Raw genomic sequence first — 20,667 nt, forward strand, 5'->3', positions numbered from 1 at the left:
CGACTGAACACATGTAGAGTTCATGTTCCTGACTTCCAACTTGTCCTGCTGTTGTCAATAAAAGCTCTAAACCCAACACTGATGTAAAGCCATCTATTTCCCCAGAAATCCAATCATGTAAACTGATCAGCTTCAGGTTAAATGGACAAAAACATGCGTAAAAGGACAAAAATATTAAATTTAATTGGAATAAAGACCAAATTGATGCTTTAAAGGGAAAGTTTGGACTAACAACTGGTATAGCCAATTTCCTTCTCCTAATGCTAATGTTGATTTTGGGAAACTTTCACTCAAACTGATTGTTTTAATACAATCAAAGTGCATTTCATTTATGCACTAGGCCCAACTGACTCATATACTTGATTCCAAATACAAAAATTTATGCGTAACCTGTTGGAGGAATGAAGTGGATTTGTCACTCACTTCTTGGTCTGTAGGAGGTTGGGACAGGGTCTCAACACTTGGTGTCTGCAACAAAAGACAACAATATAATGTCAGAAACATTCTGTACTACAAATGCTGACTAGCTCATTAACTACAGATCATACTTGTTTCAGTGAACATTATTACAGAAGGATCTGACTTCCTTATGCCAGATTCTATAGAAACTTAACACAGTACAGTTCTGCTACCCAACAATATGAGGACAGTGTAACACACACACACTAGAGTTGTTGGTCCAACCATATGAGGACGTATTCTGAAACACACTCATGTTCTTCACAGCTTGAAACAATATGAGGACATGACGACTGAACACATGTAGAGTTCATGTTCCTGACTTCCAACTTGTCCTGCTGTTGTCAATAAAAGCTCTAAACCCAACACTGATGTAAAGCCATCTATTTCCCCAGAAATCCAATCATGTAAACTGATCAGCTTCAGGTTAAATGGACAAAAACATGCGTAAAAGGACAAAAATATTAAATTTAATTGGAATAAAGACCAAATTGATGCTTTAAAGGGAAAGTTTGGACTAACAACTGGTATAGCCAATTTCCTTCTCCTAATGCTAATGTTGATTTTGGGAAACTTTCACTCAAACTGATTGTTTTAATACAATCAAAGTGCATTTCATTTATGCACTAGGCCCAACTGACTCATATACTTGATTCCAAATACAAAAATTTATGCGTAACCTGTTGGAGGAATGAAGTGGATTTGTCACTCACTTCTTGGTCTGTAGGAGGTTGGGACAGGGTCTCAACACTTGGTGTCTGCAACAAAAGACAACAATATAATGTCAGAAACATTCTGTACTACAAATGCTGACTAGCTCATTAACTACAGATCATACTTGTTTCAGTGAACATTATTACAGAAGGATCTGACTTCCTTATGCCAGATTCTATAGAAACTTAACACAGTACAGTTCTGCTACCCAACAATATGAGGACAGTGTAACACACACACACTAGAGTTGTTGGTCCAACCATATGAGGACGTATTCTGAAACACACTCATGTTCTTCACAGCTTGAAACAATATGAGGACATGACGACTGAACACATGTAGAGTTCATGTTCCTGACTTCTAACTTGTCCTGCTGTTGTCAATAAAAGCTCTAAACCCAACACTGATGTAAAGCCATCTATTTCCCCAGAAATCCAATCATGTAAACTGATCAGCTTCAGGTTAAATGGACAAAAACATGTGTAAAAGGACAAAAATATTAAATTTAATTGGAATAAAGACCAAATTGATGCTTTAAAACCCTCGCAGGGTTTAAGTCAAAATAGGGACCCTTTGGATTTTTGATTCTCAATATATCAATCATTTTAAAGACTAGTTGCATGAAACTTGGCCATGAGGTGCATTTTAGGATTATTTTTAAAATTCAATGATCCCCTCTATGGTGTGGTATATAGCAAAGGAGATTCACATAAGTGTTACCTCCTGTGTTCCTCGTACCATTTTGGGTCCCATTGACTCCCATTATAATCACATATTTTCGATATACTGTAATCCTGACATGTGATGATGCCTTTCTCGTGAATACCTAATGGATCTAAGCCTCAGCCTTCAAAATAAAGGAAAAATAGGTTTTGGATCAAATGAGCAAAATATTAGGTACAGCACCACCATAGACATTTTCAGTGGTTTTGAATGCAGGACATGGTTAACTTACTATGCAAAATACATGACAATAAAACAGCTCACCACCATAAAATAGTCTTGATGTAGTGGAACTGATATAACAGAGTGGTGTGAATGTGATTGAGAATATATTTATACTGTGTGTCGGTCGCAAACAAAACAGCCTATAGAGCCGCCTTCTTGAAGTGAACAACGGCAGCCTGCTCCGTTTTTTGTTTTTTTTCCCTTCTCTGAACCTCTGTCAGTGTTATGTTGCTCCACTTTGCACACACTGGCTCTGAGCAAGTGAGTGGAGGGGTGCAAAAGCAGCCACGTGTTTGCAGAGCAGAGGGGGGAGGGGTGCAAAAACAGCCACCTGTTTGCAGAGCAGAGGGGGGAGGGGCAGTTGTTACTCTCTCAGTGGCAAGTCAGCAGAGCTGGGGGAGAGACAGAGAGAGATCCTTTTCTATCTTCTTGGATTCAAGTGCACATTTGAAGTCTGTGAGAATAGTTTGCAGCCTTGTCTTGCGAGTCATTTCTGCACAGACGCCACGAAATGCACAGACGCGCGCACGGACAACACAAAGCGCACGGTCAATTTCGGGGAGGCTCTTGCTGAGAAAGAGCAGCAGTGCTCATCGTGCAAACAGCACATTATTATCGTAACTGCTGCAAAGATATATATATTCTGAAACACACTCATGTTCTTCACAGCTTGAAACAATATGAGGACATGACGACTGAACACATGTAGAGTTCATGTTCCTGACTTCTAACTTGTCCTGCTGTTGGCAATAAAAGCTCTAAACCCAACACTGATGTAAAGCCATCTATTTCCCCAGAAATCCAATCATGTAAACTGATCAGCTTCAGGTTAAATGGACAAAAACATGTGTAAAAGGACAAAAATATTAAATTTAATTGGAATAAAGACCAAATTGATGCTTTAAAACCCTCGCAGGGTTTAAGTCAAAATAGGGACCCTTTGGATTTTTGATTCTCAATATATCAATCATTTTAAAGACTAGTTGCATGAAACTTGGCCATGAGGTGCATTTTAGGATTATTTTTAAAATTCAATGATCCCCTCTATGGTGTGGTATATAGCAAAGGAGATTCACATAAGTGTTACCTCCTGTGTTCCTCGTACCATTTTGGGTCCCATTGACTCCCATTATAATCACATATTTTCGATATACTGTAATCCTGACATGTGATGATGCCTTTCTCGTGAATACTGAAGAAAATATAATCTGATCAAACATTATTCAGCTTTAAATATTGTTCAGCTTTAAAGTTACTGTGCAACTGTGTAATAAAAATGTGCTCACGACTTTGGCCTTGAGAGCGATAAGAAGCGATCGCCTCATCCTGCAGGCGAAAGATATCTGCAAGCGAAGAGGCTAGAACACCCAAGGCCGCTTTCCTTTTATGGAGTTGTTTTTCTGCTAATGCAGCACTTTCCTCACAACCCCCTCCTGTAAGTTTTAGAGAATATATACCCATCCTCACAGCAAATATTAGGAATCTCTTGATGTGAGCTGTGTTGAGAAGTTGTCTCTGTCTCAATAAAAGTTCACTGATTCCCCATCTGCAGCAGGTGTCCGGTTGTCTTCATTCTCCGCCAGCCTGGTTAAGTCAATTCCTCCTTAACATCTAAAAGAACCTATTTAATGAAGGAAGACGGTTCACTTTGTGTTTAATATTATTCTATTGCTGTTGTTGTTTTTTTATATCCTTCAATTGGCGTCACGAACAGGATCCGCTCCAGGCCAAACTGGAACGGGGGGGAGGACATCAGCCGTGGTCTGAGTGAACGGAGTTTGGACAAAAGCTGTGTGCACACAAAAACAAGGTAAGCAGACCTTTTATTTCTGCTATATTGAACATTATAAAAATACTTAGTGTCCAAACTCCTAGTAATTCATAACCAAAATTGTCTGGCTTACTTAAGGCTTGTTGAGAATCAGACAAGTGAATAAGAGATAAGTGAATAAGAAATAAGTGAATAAGTGAATAAAGATAAGAGTGAACTGAGGTCTGACCACGGTTGCAGCCGACGGGTTGCTCTCCGGTGTCGGATAAATACCTCAGTGCAGGTCTGGGACCTTGAAAGGGTTTATTAGTAACGCCTTTCTAAACAAATTAAAAGGTTAAAGGCCTTGAGAATATTTTTTAGTAATATTCTCTAAACTACAGAAGGGTTAGGAAGGCCCAGAGGACTTTATTAGAAAAGATCCTCTAAAACTTAAAAAGGAGAAGTACTGGTTGGAGTCCAAAGGAGGGGTCCCTTTGATCAATAGGAGAAAACGGATCTCTTCTTAAAACCCCGATGATTTTAGTGTTTTAAATGTTTTGATGTTCTGTTTGATATTGGACACACATAAATACACGCTGAATGCTTGCTGTGGAACACTGGGCAGGACAGTTTGTTCTCCGTTGTTCACAGATTACACAATTAAAGGAACTAGGTTCCTCTTTTGGTTAAAATAATACACCACACATAGAATTTTTTTACACATTTATTACATACATAAGGAGGGTAATGAGTGACTGCAGGTAATGTATGAAGTGTGAATGAGACGTGTGAACAAGGTGACAACCAACTAGCACCCCTATCAGGAAGCTCTAGGCAAGGTTACCCGCCAGACTCCGGTTTGGTAGAAGCTTGGTAACACCTGAAGGGATATTTCAGTGCTGACTCACCTTTAAAGCAGCGCCCCAGCTGATTAGTGCCTAACAGAGGCAGAAACCCAGCTGGCCCAAATTCTCCTTTAAAATCAATAAAAGAACACTCCTCCATTGACAGTAAAATGGATGGAGAATTAGATCGACAAACTAATGATGATGGTTGGGGTCCCGGTGTTATTCTTAGCACATTGGGAGAACAATTAACATGTGTTGAGACAGTCATCAACTCCACACACCAGCCTAAAGAAGCAAAAAAGCAGAAAGAGTCACTGAGGAAAACAGCTGAAAGGTTAATGAAAGAAAAGGGAAAGAATGAGGGGAGTAGTGGTAATTGGGGAATAATTTGGCAGAATAAGGCTATGCAGGCAAAAGAGAAAGAGGAAGAAGCCAACTCAGCAGCAGCAGGTGCAGGTGTGATAAGCGGGGTGAGACACAGAAAGGAAGCAGATAAGCACGCAGGCCGCAAAGCTAAATTTAATCACTGGGTGTGTTTATGGGAAACTGCAAAACCACACATGAAGAAAAATAGGTCTCAGCCACCTCCCTATTCTGCCTCAGTCCAGACTCCTCCCTCAGCAGGCATATATCCGGTACTTAATATCTCTGGTGGAATAATGACTATTGGAGAAGAACCGCCCGTAGCTCCAACTCCCATAGATACCAAGCATTTTTGCCCAGGAAGCTCCTCTCTGTCGGCGACACCCTCAGCTAGTAGTAGAGCCCCCTCTTCCATGTCCCATTGTTCTGGAACCGGATCTGAGGGCCTAACTGACCCATTTGCGAGCGCACCATTTGCGGTTCGAATGAACAGACAGGAACCCACTGAACAACAATTAACTGATCTAGAAGCAGCATTACGCAGCTGCTTAAATGAACATAGGTCAGTGGTCCAGGTGAATAATCGTGTTGCGTCAGCCCCTCTTTCCCGGTCCAACCCCTTTGCCAGCACTCCTGTCGCTGTTAAGGGAGATCTGACCGCTACTGCAAAAACTGAGCCTGGCACTTCACCAAATGTCACAGTTACCATGTCTTTGGTGGGCCGTCAGGATCCGGAAACACAGATGAGTTTAGCCCACGTTTTTGCTGACACTGCTACCCCACCAGGCGGGGGAAAAACTGAGGATACTGATGATGAACTCAGTGACCTTAACAATACACCCCCCTCTACCCCTCACAGTTTAGGATATCAGACTAGATCTAAGGGCCCTGTGCCTCAGCCTCCAGGCATGTTTCCCCTGGTCCAGACTAAAGCGCAACGTAGACCAGTGTATCAACCTTATTCATTCGGAGATGTCCAGGCCCTAGTGGACAAACTCCCTGACATAATGGAGGGAGGGAATGCCTGGTTGGCTGGTTTGGATAAATACACAGCTGGACAGGACCTCGCACTGGGAGATTTTAGAGCTATTATAACTAGGTGCACGTCCCGATCTCAGGCAGCGGACCTGGAACAAAATGCGGGTACTACCACGCATGAGAACGAGGTGCCACTAATGCAGGCCTTGAGGTTTATTGGACCGGCCCTGCGCAAACAATTCCCACCCAAAAATCAAGGCACCTTACAGAAATTTAAATGGGAGGGAAAGCAAAATCCCACCCATTATCTAAATCAGGCTGTTGAAGACTGGGTGAACCATACAGGTCATCACCCCAGTAGGACTTGTTCACAGAGCATGTGGTTTAGAAGGGCGGTGCTGAGGGGCATTCCGGAGTCAGTAAGCCAGAAAATGGAGGATAATCCTGATTTGCAGGACTGTGACTTTGCAATCTGGAAGAAACATTTGATTTTTAATCTTAACAAAGTGCAGATTAAGTCTGATGATAAAGCGGAGAGCGTCGAAGATTTACAGTTGCAACTGTTGAAGGTTCAGCTGCAGAAAGCGAAAAACGACCTGGGTGGAAAAGGTGACAAGCCTAAAAAGCAGCTTGTGGCCGCTGCGGCTCCCCCTCCTGGTCCAGTTGCCCCTGATTTGTATCCGAACCCGTGGCCAGCTGATCCACAGCCCCCGCAGTATGGTGCTTATCACTCCCCGGCCCCTTATGGGCAGAGAGGTTCCCCATTTGGAGGAAACAGAGGTGGTTTCAGGGGAAGAGGTCAGATGGGAGGTGGTAGGGGAGCCCAGATGTATGTTTGTTTCCGGTGTGGACAGCCTGGACACTGGGCTAAAGCGTGCCCTTTGAACCCGGCTGCTGGAAGAGGCAGGGGAGCCCGTGGTGGGCCCTATCAGCATCCTGGCCACAGAGGTGGACCTCGTGGTGCTTTAGTTGAAGTGCCCCCGGCCCCACAGATGCCTGTGATGGGGTGGGAGTACTACGAGGGTGGTCCCCAGCTATAGGACACCCCACAGACTGCCCAGGACAGTGAAGGGACAACGGCGGACCCTATGCTGTCCATAACTGTAGATAAAAGAAGAAGCAGCTTTTTAGTGGACACTGGAGCTACGTACTCCACCATTAAGGATGTTGCTCGTGGAAGACTTACTGACACAGTGATTACAGTGGTGGGCATATCTGGGGAACCTAAAACTCTGCCTTACACCGTGCCCCTCCCCACAACGGTTGGAGATCAGACTTTGTTACACAGCTATGTTTGTTCAAAACAGGCGCCTGTGAATTTACTGGGAAGAGACTTGTTGATTAAATTAGGAGCCACAATACTCTGCTCTTCACAAGGCCTAACTGTGACTCTCCCTACTGGTGTTGTGCTTCCCTGTTCTGATGGGCCAGAGGGAGGTGGTCAGTTTCTGCTACAACCCTCCTCCTGTTTAGCGGACTCTGCTGACATCTACTGGGCATTATTGGAAGTTGAAACACCTGCTGAACCAGGAGTTTGGACTGCTTTTCAGCAATGGCGGCCGTGGCTCTCACTCCTGCATCCTTATGTCCCTCCCCCTGACCCACCTCATGTTACACTGTTTTATGACAGGCATGACACCACCTGGTACCAGCACATGTTCCAAGAGCAGTGTGAGGGGCGGGCTTGGTCTTTGAATATGTCGTGCATTTTTGCGGCACCGGAGGGAGTGGCAGCAGCGGTTACTTTTACAACAGATCAATTACAGTGGTACATGATGTCTGATGAGGCAGCTCCCCATGTGTCACTGGCCTTACATCCTGGACACCAGGCTAGGGAGCTGGGTGGAATGGTTAAACGTTCCCTTGCGGCCACTGACTGGACACCTACAAAACTCCCACAGGTTTTGTTTTCTCCATCTACCAACACATACCAAATTTTAAATGATTGCTTTAATTCCGCAACACTGCAACATGGAGTAGTCAGCGGGTCACATGGCAGAGAACACACAGACCACTGTGATGCTGCGCCTTTACTCGACTCTCTTCCAGATTGTTTGTGGTCCCTTGGACCCACAGATGTAGGTTTAGTTGATGTGGAGCCAGTCTCTTTTCAACTGTCATCTGCTACCCCTTTGTGGCAGCCTCAGTACCCACACAAACCGGAGGCTGAGGCTGGGATTGCAGAAACAATTTCTGGTTTGGTCACTGCCGGTGTCCTGGAGCCCTCCTGCTCTAAGTGGAACACGCCCATCCTACCCGTTGAGAAAAAAGGCACGGGGAAGTTCAGAATGGCACATGATTTGAGAAGGATTGATGCCTTACTTGGCACTCCTACTTTGCCTGTGCCTAATCCTTATGTTGCCTTGACCAACCTCCCACCATCTCATGCCTGGTTCACCTGCATTGACTTGGCTAATGCCTTTTTCTGCCTCCCACTTCGTGAGTCACTGCGTGACATTTTCTCATTTACATTTAGAGGCCGACAATGGCGTTACACTCGCTTACCACAGGGATTTGCCCTCTCCCCAGGACTGTTTAATCAGTGTTTGAAAGAACTTTTACAAACCTGCCCACTACCATCTGACTGTATGTTAATACAATATGTGGATGACCTTTTACTGTCTGCTCCCACGGCTGACATCTGTTTGGAGGCCACCAGAGTGGTACTTCACCACCTGGCCAACACAGGTTTTAAAGTGAGCAAAAACAAACTACAGATTGCAAGAAAACAGGTTTCTTTTCTAGGCCGCATGGTCTCACAGTCCGGTATTTCCTTGTCCCCAGAACACAGGAACTCCATTTTGCACCATCCAAAACCTCTAACTGTAAAAGACATGTTGTCATTTTTGGGCCTAACTGGTTACAGCAGGACCTATGTCCCAGACTATGTTGGCCTTACTTCCCCTTTGCGCGCTTTGGTAAATGAACAAGGCATGAGAAACCTCTCTGCTCCCCTCTCATGGACTACAGAAACAGAACAGGCGTTTATAAAGTTAAAACAACAGCTTTCTGTCGCCTCTGACCTTGCTGTGCCAGATTATGCTTTGCCTTTTCATCTTGATGTTTCTGGAACTGGAACCCATATCAATGGTATCCTGTTCCAGAAAAAAGGGGGAGAGAGAAAAGTGTTGACATATGTAAGCGTAATGCTTGACAACACTGAAAAACGCCACCCACCGTGCACACAACACGTTTCTGGACTTGCAAAAATCATTCAGAAAACAGCACACATAGTGATGAACCACCCACTAAAAATTTTGACATCACACAGTGTGGTGGCCTACGTCTCCTCACAGGCCTTCACACTCACTTCACTCAGGCAGAGACGCCTCAGTACCATTTTGGAAGCACCACACATCACCTACTCACATGAAGGCATAAACATGGCTGATCACATGGGATCAGGAGAACCACATATGTGTGAAGAGGTTGTGCAGGTACAGGAGAAAATCAGGCCAGATTTGCAGGCAGAACCTCTAATGGATGCAGAAAAAGATTGGTTCACAGATGGATGTTGTTTCAGAACTGAAAGTGGAATGTTGAAGGCTGCATGGGCAATAGTGGAACAGACAGACATGAGATGGAAAACAGTGAAGGCAGAGCAGTTGACAGGACAACAGTCTGCACAGAGAGCTGAACTGAGAGCGGTGATTGAAGCCTTAAGGATGGGAAAGGGACAGAAAGTGAATATATACAGTGATTCAGCTTATGCTGTGGGAGCAGTGCATGTGGAGCTCAAGCAGTGGCTAAGAGCTGGTTTTTTGACAGCCAGCGGAAAGCCTATTAAACATGAGATAGAAATGAGGGAATTAGCGGAAGCACTGTTGTTACCTGTTAAGGTGGCAGTGGTAAAATGCAAAGGACACAGTGCCGGATTGGATTTAGTGGCATTAGGTAACAAACAGGCCGACTTAGTAGCTAAGCAGACAGCTGGTTACTTACCCTCCCTGATTATGGTAATGGACCCAGAAGCCACACCCCCTCCAGAAAGACCACCCATACAACTAGGCCTAGCCACAATCAGAGAGTTACAGGACAAAGCCAGCCCCCAGGAAAAATCATTATGGGTAACAAGAGGGGCCACAAACACAGATGTCTGGCGTGGCCCAGATGGAAGGCCCATTCTACCGCCAGGGGTCAGACAGACAGCAATGGAAGAGGCACATGGAGTGGGGCATGTGGGACCTGCACAAATGATGAGAAATTTAGCCGTCTGGTGGCACCCTTATCTAAAAGACATGACAAAATACATGGTTAAAACCTGTAAGGAGTGCAACCAATTTGGAATCAAGCCCGCCTTCAAGCCAGTAGCAGGGTACTTCCCCATCCCACTTTGCCCAGGGAAAGAAATAATCATTGATTACACAGACATGGTGGACAGAGTGGGTGGTTACAGGTACCTGCTGGTGGCTGTGGATGCATTTTCAGGTTGGCCAGAAGCCTGGCCGACAGCAAGTGAAAACAGTAGAACTGTGGTGAAGTGTCTGATTAATCATTATATACCACAGCATGGGTTTCCCGAGGTCATAAGGTCGGACAATGGTTCACATTTCAGGAACCACGATCTGCAGAGGGTTGAAGCCGCATTAGGTTTGAAACATAAGTTTGGCTCAGTTTACCACCCCCAGTCCCAGGGGAAAGTGGAAAGGATGAATCAAACTCTAAAAACTAAATTGGCTAAAATCTGTGCACAGACCAAATTAGATTGGGTTAAGGCATTGCCTCTTGCATTAATGTCCATAAGATGCTCAGTAAATCAAACCTCTGGTTACACTCCATTTGAGTTGGAGCATGGCAGGCCTTTTCCTGGCCCCCCCTCTCGCCTGTTAATGTCGGATGAAGCTGATTCAGACCTCGATCCGAGGACATATTATAACATGCTCCGCAGTTTTGTTGCCCAGTATTCCTCACAGGTCGCTGAAAGAAACCAGCAAGAGCTGAAAGAGGCGGCTACACCTGGAATGGACTACGTCCTCCTGAAAGTCACAAAGAGAAAGTGGGCTGAGCCTCGCTGGACAGGCCCTTACCGCATAACAGAGCGGACCTCCCACGCTGTCAGGCTCGAAGGTAAAGGTGACACCTGGTTTCATTACACACAGTGCGCTGCTGCCACCGAACCAGGAAGAACCTTGAGAGAGGTGCAAAAGGACCTGTCAGAAGGAGCTGCAACAGCATCACCAACCACTTGAGGGAGCCAAAACTCAACCTACAAGCCGGCTGGTTACAAAAGGGGGTGTTCTTCACACTGAACTAAACATTTTTATTTTTTTTATTTTTAACATCTTTTATGACTTTGCTTTTATATTGGCTTGAGTTTTTAAGATTTACATTTTACATTGCAATAGTTTTAACCGCTGAAAGCTCATTTAAAGTTGTGTCACTGATACTTTTTGTTGCTCTTTAACTCCTAGAACACGCCCTTGGCGAGGTGGGGGGAACTGGACCACCTTTCTGTGCCCCATCATCCTCTATTAGACGACATCCAAGCTAAGTAAACATGTCTTGGCCCTTTCCCCCTGAAATGACAGGCAGGCAAAGATGTTGCGTCTTTGTTTCCTTCCTGGCCCTGGGTCTCATTCCCATTGGCATAATCCTGATCTGTGAAGGGCCCCCGACACTTCTGACACCTTCAAGTTCAAAAGCTTCGCCCCTTTCTGACAGTCCCAATCTGACAAATGTAGCCCCTAGGGTCTTGCCCACCACTTCCTCTCCAGTTTTGCCCACGCCCGATCCAGTTAGAAAGAAACGAGACACGGTTACCTCCTGTACCCCAAGCACGACTAGAATGATTACTCTTTGTGTCCCCAACAATAAAAGTTGGGTAGTTGAAATAGATTTCGCTAGCTTCCCAGTCACTCCCGTCACCAAAGACCAAGGGGGGGATCTTTTTAACCTGGCAGTACATCTCTCCTCCTCAGTGTGGTATATAACCCTGGGAGGTTGGCATCAGTGGAAGTGGTCCAGTTTAGTGTCAGAAACGGACCTCGATTGGTCCAAGCACTCTAGGGGTCAGGCTTTGCACTGGAGAAACCAAAATATGCTCAGAATAGCAAAAAAACCGGATCTTTCAGGCTTAATTTTTACCCTAAAGGATCTGGCCTTGACCTCCTCGCCAACGGATGATGAAAACTCTGATCGTGAGGGTGACGAACATTATCGTCTTTCTCTTGTTTAAATTCTTCTAGAATGGTTGTTTCTCTGTGGTGTTTTGTATTAGGCTTGTTATTAATTGTTTCCCTCACCCACTTCCTCTTGAAGGATATATCTGGTTGAACTGTGTCTGGTCGGGTTGTGAGGGTTAAGCGATGTGCTCAGGGTCTCCGGACTTAAGCCTGAGCGAATGTGTACTCCCACCACTGGATATAAATTTTTTTTTTTTTCACACCCCTTCCTCACGTTTTACCATATTTACTTTTCAATGTCCTTAGCAGTTACCATTCTGAGTTTATTTTACGGTTGATTTATTCTTTCACATTTTCACGTTTATATCTTTCATTATTATAGTATACTCTGTACTCTCCACATTTTTATCATTACTTATGTTTTTTGGTTGTTGAGTTACAGGAACTGTTAATTTTGTGTCACTACCCTGGTTGCACTAACTCGTTGTATCCGTGTGTGCAGGACAGCTGTTACTGCTTTCATCGGGAACCGAGACTGCTTGCAGCCGACCCCTGGGCAGGGTGGTGCCTGGACTCTTTTCTCCTCATCTGCAATGACAGATAAAGACAAATGATAAGACCCGAGGAGTTTTTCGAGCCAGGCTTCGACACGTCTCTGTGTTCCTTTGAATGTTACTTATTTTTGTGTGTTGACCCATTTAAGATGGGTCAAAAGGGGGATTTGAAGAAAATATAATCTGATCAAACATTATTCAGCTTTAAATATTGTTCAGCTTTAAAGTTACTGTGCAACTGTGTAATAAAAATGTGCTCACGACTTTGGCCTTGAGAGCGATAAGAAGCGATCGCCTCATCCTGCAGGCGAAAGATATCTGCAAGCGAAGAGGCTAGAACACCCAAGGCCGCTTTCCTTTTATGGAGTTGTTTTTCTGCTAATGCAGCACTTTCCTCACAACCCCCTCCTGTAAGTTTTAGAGAATATATACCCATCCTCACAGCAAATATTAGGAATCTCTTGATGTGAGCTGTGTTGAGAAGTTGTCTCTGTCTCAATAAAAGTTCACTGATTCCCCATCTGCAGCAGGTGTCCGGTTGTCTTCATTCTCCGCCAGCCTGGTTAAGTCAATTCCTCCTTAACATCTAAAAGAACCTATTTAATGAAGGAAGACGGTTCACTTTGTGTTTAATATTATTCTATTGCTGTTGTTGTTTTTTTATATCCTTCAATACCTAATGGATCTAAGCCTCAGCCTTCAAAATAAAGGAAAAATAGGTTTTGGATCAAATGAGCACAATATTAGGTACAGCACCACCATAGACATTTTCAGTGGTTTTGAATGCAGGACATGGTTATCTTACTATGCAAAATACATGACAATAAAACAGCTCACCACCATAAAATAGTCTTGATGTAGTGGAACTGATATAACAGAGTGGTGTGAATGTGATTGAGAATATATTTATACTGTGTGTCGGTCGCAAACAAAACAGCCTATAGAGCCGCCTTCTTGAAGTGAACAACGGCAGCCTGCTCCGTTTTTTGTTTTTTTTCCCTTCTCTGAACCTCTGTCAGTGTTATGTTGCTCCACTTTGCACACACTGGCTCTGAGCAAGTGAGTGGAGGGGTGCAAAAGCAGCCACGTGTTTGCAGAGCAGAGGGGGGAGGGGTGCAAAAACAGCCACCTGTTTGCAGAGCAGAGGGGGGAGGGGCAGTTGTTACTCTCTCAGTGGCAAGTCAGCAGAGCTGGGGGAGAGACAGAGAGAGATCCTTTTCTATCTTCTTGGATTCAAGTGCACATTTGAAGTCTGTGAGAATAGTTTGCAGCCTTGTCTTGCGAGTCATTTCTGCACAGACGCCACGAAATGCACAGACGCGCGCACGGACAACACAAAGCGCACGGTCAATTTCGGGGAGGCTCTTGCTGAGAAAGAGCAGCAGTGCTCATCGTGCAAACAGCACATTATTATCGTAACTGCTGCAAAGATATATATATTCTGAAACACACTCATGTTCTTCACAGCTTGAAACAATATGAGGACATGACGACTGAACACATGTAGAGTTCATGTTCCTGACTTCTAACTTGTCCTGCTGTTGGCAATAAAAGCTCTAAACCCAACACTGATGTAAAGCCATCTATTTCCCCAGAAATCCAATCATGTAAACTGATCAGCTTCAGGTTAAATGGACAAAAACATGTGTAAAAGGACAAAAATATCAAATTTTGTCAATAAAACCCTGCACTGATCTACTCTGGTCTTCATAACTAGAATAATATCTATCTTTTCATCTACTAATATTTAACATTCCCTGTACTGCACAATCTATGAAGAGGATTTACTTACCAGAGCTCGCCATGGCCACATAGATTCTCCATAGTCATAGGTGATTTCACTCTCCGCTTGGATATTTTCAATAGCAAACAAGCAGAGATGAGGTTTATCCTGGACTGCCAGCTGTTTCATCTTGCAGTTTGGGTACTTGTGGTCATCATTAACCAGCCGGCCAAGTGAGTCGTCTTCACGGGAGGCATCAATGCTAAAAGTGAAGAAAAGAACATATGTTTTGTTCACTAAAAACATAATGTTGTAAAGAACAACTGATATTGTATATGCCTTTACTTACCACCATGTGCTATTTTTCCATTTAAAATCAAATAGGAAAGCAGTTTGCTTTTCTGTGTACTTTTTCTGCCGCTTGTCCCGTTCATGTTCTGAGATAAGCTCCCCACGGTACTCGACCACAAAGGATCCCTTTTCAATTGGTTCAGAGGCAAATACACCACGTCCTAATACAAGATGTTCAATAAGTAGCGTTAAGTAATACAATCCAAATCAGGTTTACTGCAGCTGATCAGCCACTGACAAAACATATGCAGAACAAACAATCACAAAATGTTTTAATTGTGAGGGGAACATCTAGATCAGGGGTGCCCAATCCCGGTCCTCGAGAGCTACTGTCCTGCAGCTTTTAGATGCATCCTTGTTCCACACAGCTCTCGAGGACCGGGATTGGGCACCCCTGATCTAGATGCTTACGTTCAGGGCTGCAACAAATGAGTTGATACAATAAATAAATGCTAATAATAAAAAAAACAATTATTAAAATAGTTGGCAACAAATTTCAAATACATGAAAATATAAAACATTTTTTAATCTAGATGATAGATAGATAGCTAGCTAGCTTTGGGAGGTTCCCTCAGGGAAACTGAAGCAATTGTTATATATTTGTCACGGTCCGGGGCAGCGGCCGTGTGGAGAGTGGAAGGAGGACCCAAAACGCAGCACTTATTCAGGTGTGAGGGTGATTTATTGATAATATCAAACACAAAGTGGAGATGGCAAACAGAACTAAGGACGAAACTAAACTGGGATAAACTACACAGAGGAGTGGGAAACCTGAACATGAAGGGAGAACAGCAGGGAGAGCACGCAGAGGATTACACCAGGTATGAACACAGACGACGCGACGAGGAACAGAGGCAAACACACACTATAAATACACAGAGAGACACTGGGAAGTCACACACAGGTGGGAGACACAGCTGGACCTGATTAACCTGATGAGACAGGGGAACACTAACACCAGGGACCAACAGAGGGAGCACAAACCCAGAACCCAGTGTCTAAAATCCCAAACACAAACCATCCCAAAACAGCCATGAATAATAATGAAAGTAATAACAATAAAGAACATAAACACAAAGTCACCGAGTCATGGTCGCAGGGCCATGACAATATTATTAAATATTATAATAAACATTAGTTGCAGCTCTGGTAATATTCATGCAGTAGCCATAAGGAACAACATATAACATACCTTTATAGTCATTGATCCATTGGGCCTTTAAACAAGTCTTGTCACTTCCAGATAAAATAAAGTGAGCAGCCTCTGCTTCAGGACGAAGTCTGAGTCTTCTTTTTGACATGTTCTTCACTCTCAATCTGCTCAACCTGTACACATCTTCATGAGAAAATGACGAAAAGTCAGCAAGACAAAACCAACCAGTACTTTCTTTACATGGTATTTTAAATAGTATTTTTCTGCCTTAAATCACAATGCATTTGCTAATCAGACTAATATACCAGTGCAAACACTTTGCAAATGTAATGTGACATTAAATTACCTTCACGAATAATTTTAACATGCCAATACACGGACAAATACTGTAAACTGTGCACTTTACTACCATTACTGAAACACTAATGTCATTGATTTGTGCTAAACAGGAAAACATTAATATTATCATTTAAATCCCAGAAAACATATCTTGAAATAAAATGCGTGTTGCAGTAGCCTACACTTAAAAAGAGCTTAGACTGACTGTCTCTGCAGTTGCAGATGCAGAGAGGGCCGCAGGCCCTTTAACTCCAGTGGAAATTTAAAAACAACTAAATTTAACTTCTAATATCTGTTGCTGAAGATAAAGCTAAAGTATATTTATTACCATTTATCATCATGCACCATTTTAACTTTATTCAAATCGATTGTGTGTTGTTTCCATTCCATTTAGCTAACATTAATTAGCTTGTTAAACATACAACTTTACCTCAAAGCGTGCGTGAAATCATGGATATCAAAGGTAAATACATACGTCAAGATAAATCTCTCCTGAGTGCTGAAGGTCCCGGATGTGCCGTTCACGCAGAGCTCCGGCGAGTTTGTATCTTGCCGTGACCAGCAGCTCTTTGGTTGAGGCTTTCGAACAATCAGATGCATCTTTACTCACTTGTTGACCAATCAGAGACGTCGTTCTATGCTCCACTGACGAAATGCTGCATCCTCTCACCAGCCACGGTCTCTCCTCGTCCATTTAACAACAAAAACACAGCAACACGTGCTGGATTTGAGGTAGGAACACTTGAGAACTGTCACAATGTTTTGCAAACTGCTGTTACAGTTAATTTCGTTCCGTTAATTTGTTTGGTTCCTATTCTTAAGTAACACTTAATACACATGTGGTTAGCTTGCTGGTCTAGTTTAAGTTAGCATGGGCATGCTGTTCACTGAGAGTAAGGCCAAAATTGTCCTGATATTGTCAGTGTGTTATCATAAACATGCAGCACCCCTAGACCCCCAAGTTAAAATACAGATAATAGATAAGCAATTTAAGAAAATAAGTATAATGTATATAATAAATGATTTTACTGTCACTTTCCTGGGTCTGTTGACCCAGCGTTTTAAGTTTTAGTTTGTTTGGATGTCGATGTTTGTTTATAAGTTCTTTAGGTTTGCTAAGTTCATTTGTTTATTAGATTACCCTTGTGATGTCTGTTTTATTGGGAAAGTCCTTGTCCTATATGCAATGAGTCTAGTTTTGTTTCCCCTTGTCCCAGCTGTTCCTCATCCCCTCATTATCTCTCTGTGTACTTACAGTGGCTTGCAAAAGTATTCGTCCCTCTTTTCCACATTTTGTCACATTACTGCCACAAACACAAATTGTCATGGTCCTGGGTCGGTGACCTAGCGCTTTTAGTTTATTATCATTTTCTAGTTTATTATTATTATGATGATGATTATTATTATTGTTTGAGTTCTATGTCTTATATTTGGTCTGCCTCTGAGTCTGTGTCTCTGTCTATGGTGTCACCCCGTATGTTTGTGAATCTGTCTGTTTAGTTCTGTGTCTTGTTTGGTTCCCCGTGTCTGAGTTTCCTGTTTTATTGTGAAGGTCTCTGTCTGATGTGAGTGTGTTCACTTTACGTTTCCCCTGTCCCGTCAGCTCTGATTCCTCCCAGCCGTGTTGCCCTCCTGTCTCTCATCCCCTGATTACTGGTGTGTGTATTTAAGCCCTGTGTGTTCTCCTGCCTGTTGCCGGTTTGTCTGTGTTCCTCCGTGTCAGTCTGTGTTACTCGGTGTCCTGCTGGTCGTCGTCTCGGCCTCTCAGCCCTTTGTCGTATGCTCCCAGGTCTGTTATTTTAGTTCTTCCCAGTTTAGGTGTCTTCAGTTATTTGTCATGCCCCACTGCTTGTTTGCCACTACACCTTGTAAATAAACTTCACTAGCATTTTCATCCACTGCTTGCATCTCGGGTCCTCCTTCCTCCACACCACACGGCTCGCCTTCCCAGCCGTGACACAAATCAATTTTAATGGAATCCAATTGCAGCAAAAGGTGGTTCTACAAAGTATTGACTCAGGGGGCTGAATAATTGCGCACACCCCACTTTTCAGTTATTTATTTGTAAAAAATGTTTGGAATCATGTATGATTTTTGTTCCACTTCTCACGTGTACACCACTTTGTATTGGTCTTTCACGTGGAATTCCAATAAAATTGATTCATGTTTGTGGCTGTAATGTGACAAAATGTGGGAAAGTTAAAGGGGGCCGAATACTTTTGCAAGCCACTGTAAGTCCTGTCCTAATTTGTTCAGTGTCAGGTCATCTGTTGTCTTTGGTGCCACGTTTCCATGTTCCAGGTATCTTTGTATCCATGTCAGGTTTCATGGTTTTTTTGTTTTTTTTTTTTAATAAAAAATATTTTCCCCAGGTTAGGTTATTGTTTATCTTCACCTCTGCCTTCTGTTTTGTAATCTTTTAATTAAATTAAATTTTATTTATATAGCGCCAAATCACAACAACAATCGCCTGAAGGCGCTTTATATTGTACAGTAGATCGCACAATAATAGATACAGAGGAAAAACCCAACAATCATAGGACCACCTATGAGCAAGCGCTTTGGCGACAGTGGGAAGGAAAAACTCCCTTTTAACAGGAAGAAACCTCTGGCAGAACCAGGCTCAGGGAGCGGCGGGCATCTGCTGTGACTAGTTGGGGTGAGAAAAGGAAGACAGGACAAAGACATGCTGTGGATTAATAACAAGTATGATTCAGTGCAGAGAGGTCTATTAACACACAGTGAGTGAGAAAGGTGACTGGAAAGGAAAAAACTCAGTGCTTCATGGGAATCCCCCGGCAGCCTACATCTACTGCAGCACAACTAAGGGAGGATCCAGGGTCATCTGATCCAGCCCTAACTATATGCTTTAGCAAAAAGGAAAGTTTGAAGCCTAATCTTAAAAGTAGAGATTAATAAACGGCTTGCTTTCTGTTAATATTCAAATTTTCTTTCACGTTCCTTTGTGTCTGCATTTTGGTTCCACTCCTCAAATTCATACATATGTCTAACCGTTTTTCCCCACTCGGCGACACACCCGTCGGGGGTCAAACTCTGGTAATTCTGTTCTCAGACATGTGAAGCTAGAGACACCGGCAACCATAGTCAATTGTCTTCCAGGGGCCAGAGCAGGCGACATTGAAGGAAATTTAAAACTGCTGGCTAAGGGTAAACGTAAATTCAGTAAAATCATAATTCACGTCGGCAGTAATGACACCCGGTTACGCCAATCGGAGGTCACTAAAATCAATATTGAATCGGTGTGTAACTTTGCCAAAACAATGTCGGACTCTGTAGTTTTCTCTGGTCCCCTCCCCAATCAGACCAGGAGTGACATGTTTAGCCGCATGTTCTCCTTAAATTGCTGGCTGTCTGAGTGGTGTCCCAGAAACGATGTGGGCTTCATAGATAATTGGCAAACCTTCTGAAGGAAACCTGGTCTTGTAAGGAGAGACGGCATCCATCCCACTTTGGATGGAGCAGCTCTCATTTCTAGAAATATGGACAAATTAATTAAACCCCCCATAATATGACTATCCAGAGTTGGGACCAGGAAGCAGAGTTGCAGTCTTACACGCCTCTCTGCAGCTTCTCTTCTCCTGTTACCCCCCCCCCCCCCCCCCCCCCCCCCAAAAAAAAAACATCTCCTTTGAGACTGTGTCAGCTCCAAAACAGACAAAAAACAAAATAAAAACCAGCAACAAACAACTTAAACATAAACAATTACAAAGAAAGAACAATCGATTTGCCTTACAGAAACCTGGTTGCAGCAGGATGATTATGTTAGTTTAAATGAATCAACACCCCCGAGTCATTCTAACTACCAGAAACCTCGAAGCACAGGCCGAGGGGGCGGTGTGGCAGCAATTTTTCACACCAGCCTATTAATTAATGAAAGACCAAGACAGACTTTTAATTCATTTGAAAGCCTGATGCTTAACATTGTCCACCCCAGCTGAAAAATTTTAGAAACCAGTCTTATTTGTTATCATCTATTGTCCACCTGGGCCTTACACAGAGTTTCTCTCTGATTTCTCAGACTTTTTATCTGATTTAGTGCTCAGCTCAAATAAAATAATTATTGTGGGTGATTTTAACATCCATGTAGATGCTAAGAATGACAGCCTCAACATGGCATTTAATCTGTTATTAGACTCAATTGGCTTCTCTCAAAATGTAAAAGAACCCACCCACCACTTTAATCACACTCTAGATCTTGTTTTTAACATATGGCATAGAAACTGAACATTTAACAGTGTTTCCTGAAAACCCTCTCCTGTCTGATCATTTCCTGATAACATTTACATTTACAATAATTGATTACACAGCAGTGGAGAGTAGACTTTATCACAGATGTCTTTC

The 20,667-nt window shown here is 43.2% G+C and overlaps 3 protein-coding genes across 6 annotated transcripts in view; 2 read left to right on the forward strand and 1 right to left on the reverse strand.

Annotated features, from left to right (window-relative positions):
- The window catches only part of LOC101486435 (NACHT, LRR and PYD domains-containing protein 3), a 52,827-nt gene that overhangs the window by 17,563 nt on the left and 14,597 nt on the right, over window positions 1–20,667 (forward strand). The window lies entirely within an intron of this gene.
- LOC143418344 (N-lysine methyltransferase KMT5A-A-like) lies at window positions 906–17,005 on the reverse strand. Of its 2 annotated transcripts, none has more exons than XM_076883037.1 (5): window positions 16,916–17,005; window positions 16,006–16,149; window positions 14,812–14,974; window positions 14,532–14,724; window positions 906–1,217 (listed from the first exon to the last, which is right to left on the reverse strand). In XM_076883037.1, the coding sequence occupies exons 2-5, from the start codon at window positions 16,112–16,114 to the stop codon at window positions 1,101–1,103; spliced, it is 582 nt and encodes a 193-aa protein (XP_076739152.1). In that variant the 5' UTR covers window positions 16,115–16,149; window positions 16,916–17,005; the 3' UTR covers window positions 906–1,100. The 2 variants fall into 2 exon arrangements, with proteins under 2 accessions (XP_076739152.1, XP_076739151.1); XM_076883036.1 differs by having other exon boundaries at window positions 908–1,217; window positions 16,781–16,919.
- On the forward strand, window positions 3,687–7,103 carry LOC143418343 (uncharacterized). Its single transcript, XM_076883035.1, has one exon. The coding sequence runs from the start codon at window positions 4,890–4,892 to the stop codon at window positions 7,101–7,103; it is 2,214 nt and encodes a 737-aa protein (XP_076739150.1). The 5' UTR covers window positions 3,687–4,889.

This window comes from Maylandia zebra, linkage group LG4, assembly GCF_041146795.1.
Source record: "Maylandia zebra isolate NMK-2024a linkage group LG4, Mzebra_GT3a, whole genome shotgun sequence".
Taxonomy (NCBI): Eukaryota; Metazoa; Chordata; class Actinopteri; order Cichliformes; family Cichlidae; genus Maylandia; species Maylandia zebra.